Source organism: Notechis scutatus, chromosome 10 (genome assembly GCF_049901735.1).
Source record: "Notechis scutatus isolate UNSWTSFEM ecotype Mainland chromosome 10, rNotScu1.2, whole genome shotgun sequence".
Taxonomy (NCBI): domain Eukaryota; kingdom Metazoa; phylum Chordata; class Lepidosauria; order Squamata; family Elapidae; genus Notechis; species Notechis scutatus.
In genome coordinates, this window is record NC_142018.1 from 8,684,487 (window position 1) to 8,698,740 (window position 14,254).

General features: G+C 40.9%; 2 protein-coding genes across 4 annotated transcripts in view; one reads left to right on the forward strand and one right to left on the reverse strand.

Annotated features, from left to right (window-relative positions):
- Positions 1 to 14,254, forward strand: part of TENM1 (teneurin transmembrane protein 1) — a 441,878-nt gene that overhangs the window by 332,286 nt on the left and 95,338 nt on the right. For all 3 annotated transcript variants that reach the window (XM_087972076.1, XM_087972078.1, XM_087972077.1), the window contains exons 15-17: positions 6,309 to 6,428; positions 9,402 to 9,663; positions 12,996 to 13,263. In XM_087972076.1, coding sequence (XP_087828202.1) covers positions 6,309 to 6,428; positions 9,402 to 9,663; positions 12,996 to 13,263 — 650 coding nt within the window. The remainder of the gene's footprint in view (positions 1 to 6,308; positions 6,429 to 9,401; positions 9,664 to 12,995; positions 13,264 to 14,254) is intronic.
- CYSLTR1 (cysteinyl leukotriene receptor 1) overlaps positions 1 to 14,254 on the reverse strand; it is a 650,975-nt gene that overhangs the window by 328,780 nt on the left and 307,941 nt on the right. The gene's annotated exons all lie outside the window — the stretch shown is intronic.

Sequence of the window (14,254 nt, forward strand, 5' to 3'; positions counted from 1 at the left end):
GGAGCTGCTGTTCCCACATATCTGCCAGATGGAGAGAAAAATGTTTTGACATCATTAAGTCTCTTCTTCTGCTTCACTTTCTTCCATACTGCGGATGTGCAGGAACTGTACAATCTAGTTCAGTGCCCTAATATGGAACTTTGGTCATTACTTGACCCAGATTGCTGGAATGATGATCTGATCCAATTTGTTGCTTGGACATAGAGCAAGATTTAGGGGGGGAAAGAGTATTTTCTCCTCCCATAACCTAGCACTAGAAAAATATAAATGCCTGCAAGGACCAGCCTCTCCCCCCACACCCTTCAAAATATAAAAATGAACTCTTGAAAATTTTGTATTTCAAAAGGAATCTTTTTATTGAAGACGGGTAGAGTAGGTCAAAATTCAAAGCAGGATCTGGGGTCCCTCATGGCATGCAACTAAGATAAAGAGAATTAGAACCCCTCCCCGCAGTCCTATGTGGCTTCCACCAATCCACAGGTGTGAACATGTTATTATCCCACTATCTCTGAGAAAGCAGATAAGGAAAGGTTCCCAGGAGTTATCTTCCGGCGCTGCAATCCACATGGCCCCTTTTCCTTTTAAATCCCACAAAGAGGTGAGATTTTTCCAGGCATCTGGGGTGCCAGGCAGCGGTTATAAATCATGTAAAAGGTTATACAAAGCCAATGTAAGAAATAGGATATTTAGGATACATGGAGAGGAAAATAATTAAATGTATCAAATCCAACCCTCCCCCTACTTTCTTCCATCGAAGAATGGCAGATACACAGATCTGATGCCAATTTCTTATTTCTTTGCTTTGTTTTTCCAATTCATTGAGTTTCAGAGAATGTAGAGTTTGATGGGATGGGAATAGGAATAGGAATAGGAATAGGAATAGGAATAGAATAGAATAGAATAGAATAGAATAGAATAGAATAGAATAGAATAGAATAGAATAGAATAGAATAGAATAGAATAGAGAAATGTGGTGTTTTAACTTCTTTAAAATCTGAACTTCCCTTAACTTTGAAATTACCTGTAGCCCCAAAATGCTATGATGTGGTTATAATCCTTAACATCACTTTGATTGTGAATATGCCTTTCAATTAGTCTTTCTTTTACTTCTCTATCTTGTGATACATAAATGGCAGTTATTGTTTGGTGCAAATGCCATAAATATACTACTTCATACTTTCCCAAATCGAGATAAAACCCCTATTTTATGTGCACACAATAAAATTATAATTTTGAATGAATAACTTATTCAAGGTAATATTCTCAACAAGAGGAAATGAACAAATATCACTAAAGCTCTCACCTTGAGTTTATCTATCTGGAATGGTTAATGCAATAAATTATATGTTTTTAAGCATAAAATAGTCTTGTGATAATTTCCCTGCCAAGAAGTGCACTTCAGAGATCAATATCTCATCTCTTGAGAGTTGATGAATGCTGGAAATGTGTTTGATATCAAACAATGAGCAAGATACTTTGAATGCCACACAATAGACATGGGGTGGAGGAATGCATTAATAAAATTAATGTGTTACTACTAATAATAAATGAATAGACATAGTGAATAAATAGTACGATCTGGCCAATACTAAATTACTTTGTTTGTCATGGTTGCCACAATCCTGAATTTTCTATTCGTATTGAAATCTAGTCTGGAACGTGTTGAGAAGTTCTGTCTATGATACGAAGTCCTACGTTAGATAGTAGATTTTAAATGTTTGTATTAGCACCATCTGTATCAGACACACATCTCCACCATTTTCTAACATATTTTTTTTCCATGAAGAGGACAAATTTTTGTAAGCTTGAAGGGAAAATTAGAAGGAGTCTAACATAATTAATCATAATTATGTTGTGGTGACCAGTTGAGACTCTAGAAAGATGTTGAGACTCTAGAAAGATGTTGAGACTCTAGAAAGATGTTGAGACTCTAGAAAGAGCACAGAGAAGATCAACAAAGATGATTAGGGGACTGAAGGCTAAAACACATAAAGAATAGTTGTAAGAATTGGGTATGTCTATTCTGACAAAGAGACGGACTAGGGGGTGACATGATAGCACTCTTCCAATATTTGGGGGGGCCACATGATCTTGATTTTATACCTACAGTATATGATATATGAGCCAGCAGTGTGCTGCAGTTGCCAAAAAAGCCAACATAGTGTTAGGCTGCATTAACAGAGGGATAGTATCAAGATCATGTAAATACCACTTCATAATGCCTTGGTAAGACCATACTTGGAAGTACTGCATTCAGTTTTGGTTGCCATGATGTAAAAAGATGTTGAGATCAAGAAAGATTGCAGAGAAGAGCAACAAAGATGATTAGGGGACCGTAGGCTAGAGCATATGAAGAACAATGGCAAGAATTGGGTATGTCTATTCTGACAAAGAGAAGGACCAGGGGTGACATGATAGCAGTCTTCCAATATTTGAGTGGCTGCCACAAAGAAGAAGGAGTCAAGCTATTTATTCTCCAAAGCACCTGAAGGCAGGACAAGAACCAACGAGTGGAAACTAATCAAGAAGAGAACCAACCCAGAATTAAGGAGAAACTTCCTAATATTTAGAACAAGTAACCAGTGGAACACCTTGCCTTCAGAAGTTGTGGTTGATCCAATCAACACTGGAGGTTTTTAAGAAGAGATTGGACAACCATTTGTCTGAAAAGGTGTAGGTTTTCCTGTCTGAGCAGGGGAGTTGGACTAGAAGACCTCCAAGGTCCCTTCCAACTCTGTTATTCCATTGTAATATTTGAGGATGGCAACAAAGAAAGTCTTCCATTCTTTCCCCTGGACTGCGGTGTCCATTTCCAAATTTATTTATTTAGCATTTGATAACACATCTGTGGAACTTGTAGGCCACTTGATTGAACTTCTCTGCCTGGCCCCCTGTTTCTCTCGACCTCTTTGGCATCTCTGAAACATCATTGTTCTCATCCGCTCACTTTCAGGGCCACGGATGTGTTCTTTTCCTTCCTCTTCTTTTTCAACAAGATTTAAAGGCATATATTTATAGTACCCTACGTAGCCTATTTCCCAGGGTGGTTTTAAATGCAAATTAAAATGTGTTCTCCTGTATGTTTATGTAATTGTCTGTTTATTTATTGCTTCCCCGCCATCTTTCTGCTAAAAAGTTATCAAGGCAGCATTCAAGGAAGCGAACAACAAATGATGAAATGATGAGAGCCTCTAAAATGAGAAGGCCACCCAAAATATCAAGTAGGGAAATTGTAAATGCTAAGAGCTTTTAAATCAGCCAAGTTGAAAGGATGTGCCTTGGTCCTTTCTAGAGAAGGGGATTTCAGAAGAGAGGGACCTTTTGAGGTGGGATGGCTAAAAGGTAACCAACCCCCCTCATAAAGCAAAACCACTCACTGAAACACGGGCTTAAATAAGCCATTTAAAAAACGAGAGCAAAAACTTCCCAGCATTTTAAATCCAACCTCCGTCTGGCACTTAAAATGGAAACTTTTAAAGTACTAGAGCAAGTGGGAAATTCCTTAACTTGACATACTGTATAAACGATGATATACTGCATAAATATAAATTGAAGGTGAAAGATTTCATAAGCTTTCTGCATATTGTGGGTTTTTTTCCCCCAACGAGTTACCTGGCTTTGCCCTGTTTTTGCACTCTGCAGAAGCTGTCCATGTCAGTTTGAAATGTTTGTGTGTCAACTTGTACTTCATATATACCCTATTAGACACCAACTTGTGATTTTTGTATAGGTGTATGTGTGTGTGCATGCATGTGTGTGTGTCTGGCTGAGCTGTGAATGCTACAGCAATCCCAAGACAGAGAAAGGAACAAGACAAAACTTGCAATGCTCTTTTGCCTAACTAGCTGCATCTCATTTATTCATATTTACAGTGGGAGACCAAATTTTCAAACAGAACAACTCTGTTCAGTTCAGAACCACAAACAAGGTAACTTTGACAGCAAGGTGTCAAAACTAAAACAACAATAATCTTCTACAGGGAAGGCTGAAATAGTAATGTCAGGGACATACCAGGTGATGCCTATAAGCCATGATTATTGCTAGAAATGTCTGCCAATGATCCTGGTTCACAAAAACAGTTAAAGAGTTTTAATCACTAGCTTGTAAGTTTTGTCCTTCATTTAGTGTAAAGTGGACACTCTATCAGAACATGAGAATTAGAACATCTAGATGTCCTTTTCGTAGAAGATGCTGGTTTATTTGCCAGTTGTCACCTAATAGTAATTGTGGGTTCCCAACAGGTACAATGTACACACCAATCCATACTTAACAATCCTGCTTTAACGTCCAAATGGATAACACTGCATAGCTCCACTATCTAGAAGAGGGGTGTCAAATTCAAGGCCCGGGGGCCGGATCCAGCCTGTGGGGTGCTTAGATCTGGCTTACAGGGCTGCCCTGGAAACAGTGAAGGGGTGCCTCTGCCAGCGAAAATCGGAACTCGAGAGGGCTGCACACAGCCCTTCCAGGCCCCATTTTCACCTGCAACTGCCTCCTGCAGCCCTCTTCCAGTGAAAATGGAGGTGTTTTCACTGGCAGAGGGCTGTAGGAGGCCGTCACAGCCAAAAATGGGGCCTGGGGGAGCATGCACGGTCTAGTTGAGCTCTGTTTTTGCAGGAAGAGGGCTACAGGAGGCCATTGCGGCCAGAAATGGAGATTGGGAGCCCGTTTTCGCTGGCAGAGCACTTGGGCCACCACAGGTGCCCCCAACATGAGTGACGTCAAGCTCGCAATGCCCACCCTGGCCATGCCCATTGCGCCTCCTGTGGTCAAACAACCCTGATGCCGCCTTCAATAAAATCGAGTTTCACACCCCTGACCTATAACAATGACTTTGAGGTATCCTTGGTGTTCACTGACCTTGGTTGTTTTCTTGCAGATGTTTCATTACCCAACTAGGTAACATCAGTGCTAGAAGGGAGTAGGGTTTGCTCTCTGTTTATACACAAGGAGCTTGCCTTGAATAAATAACTCTCTGATTCAGTCCAAGGTGAATTTTGTGTGAGATGTGTGATGTATTCAAAAAGTATCTGGAGATCAATCATGGAAGGATATTTATTAACCTATGATGTAAGTGACTACTCTGGGTCTACCCGTTTAATGATCTATGTTCCAAATCCTCTACTGGAAAAAAAAAAACCTGTGATTTTTATCAAATGCTGGAAAGGCAAAAGCCACAATGAGGCAAATTAAGATCCATTTAAGATTTTTTTAAGATCCAATCCAAAGGACTCGAAGTGTTATCTGGCCAACCCCTCTTCCTAAAGTAAGTGTTGGATCCCATGGTGATGAGAAATGAGCTATTGAGGAGGTTTGCAGAAAATCTTTAAAAAAAACTTTGTTGTTAAAGAAAGAGAGATCTGTGGCCAGGAGAAAGAGAGAAAGCAAGAAATTGGAGAAGTGTTCCCTGTTCTGACCAAGGGTTACGGAGACACTAACAAACACATGTTAGTCCCAAAACCGTTTTTTCTTTATTTCAATGGCTGTGAATTTTAGTCATTCACAGCCCATAATGAGTCTCAAATAGTTTGTAAATAGTCCCATGGAAGTCTGCCAAAATCCTTCAGGATAAGTCTGATCAGCACACTCCTTTATCTTCCTTGAAATGCTGCCAACGACTAAATGTCCAATTAGTTATACGAGGCCAAAACAGAATACAAATTTAACACTGAGCTTCAGGTTTCAAACAGATCAGTATGAACAAAGTTGCTTCCTGCAAAGATTCCTGTCCTTTTGCTCCTCCTTTATGTCTTATGGGACAGCCAATCACCTCCAAGCTTTACTCTTGAGCCGCCCCTTTTGTCTTAACTGTTCTTGCTTTCTGGCAGCTCTGCGTACATGCACTCTGGGAAGAGGCTTCCCTTGTTCCTCTTCCTTGTTGGTCTCAGATTCTGGAGATTCTGGAGTCATCACATAACTCACAGATGGCCCTGGCCCCATCTCTGTATCAGACGCAGGACCCTCATCCAGAGCCCTCCCCAGACTCCTGGACTGGCCCATGTCTGACTCTGCTGCCATCTCCATAGTCTGCTGGCAGATCACAACAGTCCCACTCAGCATCAACCTTTGTCCAATTTTTTAAAAACTCATTTTCCCTGCATTTTGTCCTGAGCTTCTGTAGCTGTCCACCACTTTCAAAACTAGGTTGAAAGAGAGGGTGGCTCAGGAAAGGAGAAAAGTGGACAGTAGTGCTTCTTGTACCCTTACAACATAATGGTTGTGAAATATATTATGCAGATAAAGAGTGTGTCAGTTGTGACAATCTTAGTCTCTTTCTTCATGGCCAACTCACTCTTTTATTCCCCTAGACGTGCTTGTGTTATCCGAGGACAAGTGGTAGCAGTCGATGGCACCCCTCTGGTTGGGGTCAATGTGAGTTTCCAGCATCACAGCGATTTTGGCTACACCATCAGCCGACAGGATGGAAGGTAAACAATTGTTGCTTTTGTATCTTCCTCCGATGTTTGTTTTTGTGGGGGAATTTATTAATTAGGGAAGTAGAGGAATAAGTTGAAAGTAAAGAGAGGTGGGGAGATTGAAGCCCAAGAGAGCTTTGTCCAGGTAATGAATTAAAAAGCCACCAAGAATCTGAATGATTCAATAGCACTGAAAGTAACAACAACACTTGAACACCATCAGCATTGACAAAAATCCTCATCAGTCAATTGCAAAAGGCAGCTTTACTTGGAACCACTTACATCCTGTGATGACACCTGTAATATTGTTATTTTTTTAAAAAAGTCTGCCTCTTATTCGGGATAGCTGAATAAAAATGCCAAATCTAATCTAAACATCTGGCTAATTGTATGACCAACCATCATAACAATTACATTAAATTTGTATGTAAATGAAACTTAAAATTATGTCACCTGATTAATAATAACAATGATGATGATGATGATGATGATGATGATGATTATGATGATGATGATGATAAAGAAGATGATGATGATAGAGATAGAGATAGAGGGACGGATAGATAGATAGATAGATAGATATAGGCGGATGGATGATCTATAGAAAGGGGGAGATAAATAGGTAGACAGAGAGACAGACATGGAGTATAGTGAGTGCAAATGACTCCAAACAGAATGAAAACCACTTTAGGTTGTGGATTGTAATCTGTTAGTCCAGTGTTGTTGGATGCTTTTTGACCCCAAAGTGTAGGGTTGAGAGCCGAGGACTTGCCCAAATTCATTCAACTGGCTTCTATGCCTATGCAAGGAATAGAATTAGGTTTTCCCACGCCTAATCCAGCGCTTTAACTGCTGCATCATGTACATATACTTAATTACATATGTGGCACAGACATATATACTACACGTGTGTGTGCACGCACACAAGCACACACATATATATGTACACCTACAGAAGTATACACGTACATTTTAAATAGGCTGGTTTTTTTTCCTTCCTTCCCTTGTGCAGTAACGCATCTGAACTAAAGGAAGTAAATAAAACCTCAACCCAGCTCTGAGATTAAAATTGGCTGATTAAAAGAGGGACCTTCCAATTAATCAGTTCAACCAATTAAAGCTCACAGAGGCAGAAAAAGCTCATGTTCAGAAATTTCATGCTTTCGTTCCTGCTTATTGCAATGTAAATACTCTGAAAATGAGAGTAAAAAATTCATAGCAGTGGCGGTAAGCAATGAAGCTAGTCTCTCTCTCTCTCTCTCTCTCTCTTTCTCTGTCTCTCTCTTTCTCTCCCTCCCTCCCTTCCTTCTCTCCCTTTGTATGTGTGTGAGAAGAGAGAAAGAGAGAGAGAGAGAGAGAGAGATTTTGAAAGATCAAAGTTGCAAGTAATCTTTTTTATTTTTATTCCTCACTGTATATAATCTATGTAATGTTTGGGAAATTTGGTGGATTGTACATAATTAAGTCCAACTCCTTATCAGAATTCATGACCATGGAAGATTTCCACAAGAAGTGCATCTAATCATAAAGTAAAGAAATCTTATTTATGCCACCTTACTTTAAATGACAGTATTAAAGTTATAAGGCCATAGGTCTTTACTTTTTACTCTGCTCTGTACTTCTGGAATTCAGAAGACTTCTTTCTATCACTACCCGCTGACCCTTAATAAAAGCAGAGCGCAATTATACCTTTCTTTCTTTTGTGTTGGTCATATAGTTTTGGCTCCATAAATAGCACTTCGATTTATATACCGCTTTACAGTCCTCACTAAGCAGTTTATAGAGTCAGCATATGGCCTCCAACAATAGGGATCTTCATTTGACCGACCTCGGAAGGATGGAAGGCTGAGTCAACCTTGAGCCGGTCAGGATCGAACGGCTGACAGTCAGCAGAATTAGCCTGTAACACTGCACAGTTGCTCTATGCAACACTGTGCCACCACAGCGCCTATGGATGGAGGCATTCAGAGCCCGATCAAGAGGAATATAAGTAATCACAGGAAAACTCATGGAAGATGATAAAGGCAAGAGTCTCTTCCAATTTACCTGCAGGAATTGACCTCAAAACTATTTAGCACAGAGTTCCCATTGATTTCTGCTTTGCGAGCAGCCTAGCAACTACTAAAGGCAGAAATTTACAAGTACCATCAGACTTCCCTCATCAGCTTCTTCCCAGAATTGTTGGATTTAATTGCCTAAGTCAATTTTTATTTTGATCAATAGTCAAGAACCTGTGTTAAAACATAATTAGAAAAGAAAAAGAGCATCCAGGCATACACCAGCTCTTATCTGTGACAGCACAGAATTGGATAGCTTCATATCTAAGAGAAGGAGGTTCATATAAACTCTTGAGTGATGATGCAGTAAAATGATATATCTCTATTCAAAAGGTCTTTTTAGAAATTATGATAGTACATGATGAACCCTTTCTGTCCTCTTGGCTCGTTTTAGGCAGCTATGGCCAACTAGTAGGGTGCAGAAGCTATCTCTGGAGACTTTCATACATCCAGGTCATAGTTAACAGATAATCAGAGTTGGAAGGGATCTTGTAGGTCATCTAGTCCAAACCCCTGCCCAAGCGGGAGATCCTACACCATTTCTGACAAATGGCAGTCCAATCTCTTCTTGAAAGTCTCAAGTGATAACGCTCCCACAACTTCTGAGGGCAAGCTGTTCCATTGGTTGATTATTCTCACTTTGGTTGTCCCAAAGGTGCTCCCCCCCCTCAAAAAAAGGCAACTGAACTTCTTTTGTTTTGTTTTTTCTGGAATACATTTTGCTTGTCATCCAAAAAGCTTCTTCAGTTCAGAACTAAAGAAACTTTTTGGATGAGAAGCAAAAAGTCTTCAAGGATAAACAAAGCAAGTTCAGTTGCCTTTTGAAGGAAAGAAAAAAAGCACTTTTGATGCAGAAAATACTTAGTAAAATCATAATGGGGTAATTTTGGTATCCAGATAAATCAAAAGGTTTATGTTCTCTTTTCAGTTTTGATCTAGTGGCTGTCGGAGGCATCTCAGTCACCCTGATCTTTGATAGGTCACCATTCCTTCCCGTGAAAAGGACACTCTGGCTGGCCTGGAATAAGTTTATTGTGGTAGACAAAGTGGTCATGCAAAGGACAGAGGCAGAAATACCCACCTGTGACATCAGTAGCTTCATCAGCCCGAATCCAATTGTCATCCCTTTTCCTCTGACGACATTTGGAGGATCGTGTCCTGAAAGGGGAACAGTCATACCTGAATTACAGGTAAGAGAAATGTAAATAGGATTGTCATGTTGTTGAGAAAAGAACAGAAATGGAGAAGTGGTGGGATTCAAATATTTTTGCCACCGGTTCGATGGGCATGGCTTGGTGGCCGCAGAGGTGTTCTAACTCGCCTCCTACAAGCCTGCACGATGACGGTCGCTTCAGCAGCTGCCGCACGGCACTATTCTGTGCCGCGCAAAGCAGCTGCGCTTCAAATTCAGAGGATAAAGGTGAGTATGGGAGCCCGGGCAGGTGGGTGGTCCCAACAGCAGAGCGGTGGAGAGAATCGGTTCGGTCTCCACTGCTCATCGCTATTACTGGCTTGCCAGAACCAGGCCAAACCAGTAGAATACCACCACTGAAATGCTTGGTGCTTTCTGGGCTTGGTTGTTTTCTTGTAGACGTTTCATTACTCATACTAGGTAACATCATCAGTGTTGTGGGGAGAGGGGTTTGCTCTCAATTTATATTCCAGTGGCTTGCGTTGACAGTGTTTGAGGAAGTGGTTTTTATTGGAAGGAGCAGGAAAGTGTTGAGATTGGCTTCTTTATCTATCTAAAGTTTGTCTCTTAGTATTTATTGATTAAAATTATTTATAGATTGAATTTAGATGCTGCCCATCTCACTTTCAGCATGATTCTCAGTAGTGTGCCATGAAAAAAAAGTTAATTCTTGACATTAATTAATCCATCGTATGTCAAGCCATAAAATATTTCTATGGTCTTTTTAGAGTTGCCAATAGAAAGGGAGGAGGGAGCAGTGTGACAGCTTGGAAATCAAAACTGCATTCCATAAATAGTTTTCAAAGATAGTAACTAGGTGACTGAAGTTTCTGCCACACAAAATTCTAACTGGAGAGCATGATTGATGACTCTTGGCGATGGATGTGTCCCATTGGAGAATATGAATTACGATACACCCAAGGGCTGGGGGGAAACCAGGGTCAAGAGTGACAATGCATGATGTGTCTCAGAGTTGGCTACATCCCAGGCAATACTGCACCTTTTAACTCCCAATAAATCCTTTTGAAGTTTTGGAAGTTTGGCTCAAGACTCATGATTTAATAGGGGTAACTGCCGGAATCCTGGCATCGTAAAGGTTAATAAATAAATTACTTTAGTGCCTTTAATGCATGCAGAAATATAATTTGTTTCTTTTATTAAATTTATATGCACCCATCTCATTGTTGAAGTGACTCTGGATGGCTTCCAAAATTTCTCAATTCATCCGTTCTTAAAATGCTAGGTCAGTCGACCATAGCTATTCACTACTGATTATTACTACTACAGTGGGATTTATTAAATTCTTCTGATTGGAAGGCAATTTGATCAACTCTTTCAATTGAATCCATTTAATCTGAGGATTTTGTGGACTTTTGTATGTGCAGACATGTACTTTTATCCGGCTGACCTTCTCAAACAATTCAGTTTCACAACTGCAGTTGCAAATCCAGACAGATTGGACAAACTCAATTTTGAGACTCAGTTGCAAATAAATTGCAAATCAGAAGTTGGATGCTTTCAATTGCCTCAGCAATTGTGGCGTGGAATTCTAGGGATTACAAGTAGTCCTTGACTTACAACAGTTTGGTTTAGTGACCATTCAAAGTTGCAATGACTTATGACTAAAAAGTGACTTATGACCTTTTTCATGTTTACAGCTGTTGTAGAATCCCCACGGTCACATGATCAAAATACAGGTGCTGGGCAACTAACTCATTTTTATGACTGTTGCAGTGTCTCAAGGTCATGCAATCCCTTTTTTGCGACCTTCTGACAAGCAAAGTCCATGGGGAAGCCAGATTCATTTAACAAATGATCAGACCTCCAGCCTGTGATTATCAATGGAGACTGAGTGGAGCAAGTGGCCAGTTTTAAGTTTCTGGGTGTTACCCTAAAAGAGGACCTGACCTGGGGTGCTCACATTGCAGTACTGGTCAAAAGGGCCCAGCAGAGATTATACTACCTGAGACTTCTCAGAAAACAACAACTGAATGAAAAACTGCTGGTGACCTTTTACCGCTGCACCATAGAGAGCATTTAACAGACTGCACCTCTGTATGGTTTGCCAATTGCACAGTGGCAGATAGGAAAGCACTCCAGAGCGTGAACGTCATTGCCCAAGATTGCCCAAGATCATTGGTTGCTTTCTCCCCTCTTTGGAAGAGCTTTATAGCTCCCGCTGCCTTAAGAAAGTTCAAAACATTCTCAAAGATCCATCTCATCCTGGGAAGCCTTTTTTTGAACTATTACCATCTGGCAGACTGTACAGAATAATAAAAACAAGGACAAATAGGCTGACAAACAGCTTCTATCCCAGAGCAGTAGCTCTTTTGAATTCTGCTGTATAGTGCAGTGTTGGTGCGATGTCGGGGGGGTGGTTCAATTCAATGTGTGGAGTGTGAAGGATGTGTGTTTGTGTTTATTTTCATGGTCATGATGTGCACTGAAGATGGTGTTTGATTTCGTTGTAAGAGGTACAATGACAATAAAGTAAACTAAACTGTAAACTAAACAACCGTGTTACTAACTTAACCACCTCATTAATTCACAACTATAGCAAGAAAAGTCATAAAATGGGGCAAAATTCACTTAAGAAATGTCCCACTTAGGAACAGAATTTTTGGGTTCAATTGTGGCCGTAAATCAGACGTCAGATTAAATTAGAAATTTGGCCCAGAGCAGTAATTCCAAGAGGTTATATGATTTTCTGCATGAAAAACCATAAAGCTTTTTGGAAAGCAAAACTCTTCTGATTCCCAAGGTTATTAACCATTGTTGGAACATTTCCTATAAGCAGTGGTGGGATTCAAAAAAATGTTACCATTGGTTTGGTGGGTGTGGCTTGGTGGGCACGCTTTGCACACTCATTTTGCGTGCACGCAGGTGCCAAATGCGCATTTTGCGCAGGAGCAGAAGTGTTCTAACTCACCTCCTGTAAGCCTGCAGTCTCCCAATTGCTTCAGCAGCTGCTGCACGGCACACTACTGTGCCGCACAAAGCAGCTGTGCTTCAAAAGCAGAGGATAAATGTGAGTATAGGAGCCCAGGCAGGCAGGTGGGACCAACAGCAGAGTAGCGGAAAGAACTGGTTTGGTCTCCGCTGCTCATCGGCGCGACCGGCTCGGCAAAACTGAGCTGAACCAGTAGAAGGATTTGCCTATAAGGATTTGTCTAAACTGTCTTTAAAGCTATCTGTGACACAGCCCTCTTTATGGCAGTGAATTCCTTGTGTATGAACATTATCTCAGTCACCAGAGAAGCCCAACATGGTAGATTCTGACAAGATTTGTTGTGATATTAACATGCACAGCTCTTTTTTTGTTTTTTTCAGGTAGTCCAGGAGGAGATATCCTTTCCTTCCAGCTTTGTGAAGCTGAGTTACCTGAGCAGCAGAACCTCAGGATATAAAACCTTGCTACGCATTATTTTGACACATTCTACGATCCCTCCTGGCATCACAAAAGTGCATCTCACTGTAACAATTGAAGGGCGGCTGGCTCAGAAATGGTTTCCTGCTGCAATCAACCTCATCTATACTTTTGCATGGAATAAGACTGATATTTATGGCCAGAAAGTATCCGGCTTGGCAGAGGCAACAGGTATGTCTGCTTTAACAATACTATTGTGGGTGTTATAGGAATAAGACCTAGCTTCGCTTTGATGCAAGGTATGACTTCCCTACATTAATAATGTTCATTTCTGTGATGACCCAGAGCGTGGCACAAAGGCAACACAGTCAAATAAACAATAAGAGTCTTTTTATGATTTCCAACTTTGCCCCCAATGTCCAGGTTACCTTTGGTTGGAGAAAAACTTTCCCAGGAACAGCCTTTAACTGTAGAAAATTCAATCCAAAACAAGGTACATACAAACTAACTTAAAATCCAAACAAACCAAATCAAACTGAAGTAATTAGCTTGACAGGGCAGGAGGAGGAATTTCAGACTTGAAAGCATGGCAAAACTCACACAATGGGAAGATGTCAGGAACACAGATAAGCTATGATGATACAAGATAGTCACGTTTGCTCCCAACAGCCTGCTGCAACAGGTTGCCTTTTATACACTGTGTTTCCAGCTGCAGCTAATGAAGGGAATCAGGGCCCTTTCCTCCCCCGTAAGCCACACAACACATGCTGCTCTCTTCTCCGTTCCTTACTACGTGCCCTAGGAAGAAGAGGAGGTGGGCCTGGGTCTTCCTCTGAACTCCCTCTCCCTTGTTCTACCTTTTCCCTGCTCTGCCCAGCTGGACTTTGCCCTTCCACAGCCAACGGAGCTGCAGCTGGGAACACAGTGTATAAAATAGGCAAGCTGTGTGCAGCAGGCTGTTGGGAGCAAATATGACTTTATCCTATGTTGTTGTGGCTTATCTGTGTTCCTGGTGTCTTCCCAACTGTGTGAGTTTTGCCATGCTTTCAAGTCTGAAATTCTTGCTCCTGCCCTGCGAAACTAATCACTAATCCATTGAGTTGCAAAAAGAAAAAAGAAAATGGACACTTAGAAGCTGGAAAGGGAAGTTTTGATCTTAGAAACGTTCAATTTGATTGTTTAGGGCACCCTCCAGAAAGACACCATGCCCATGTGGGCAGCA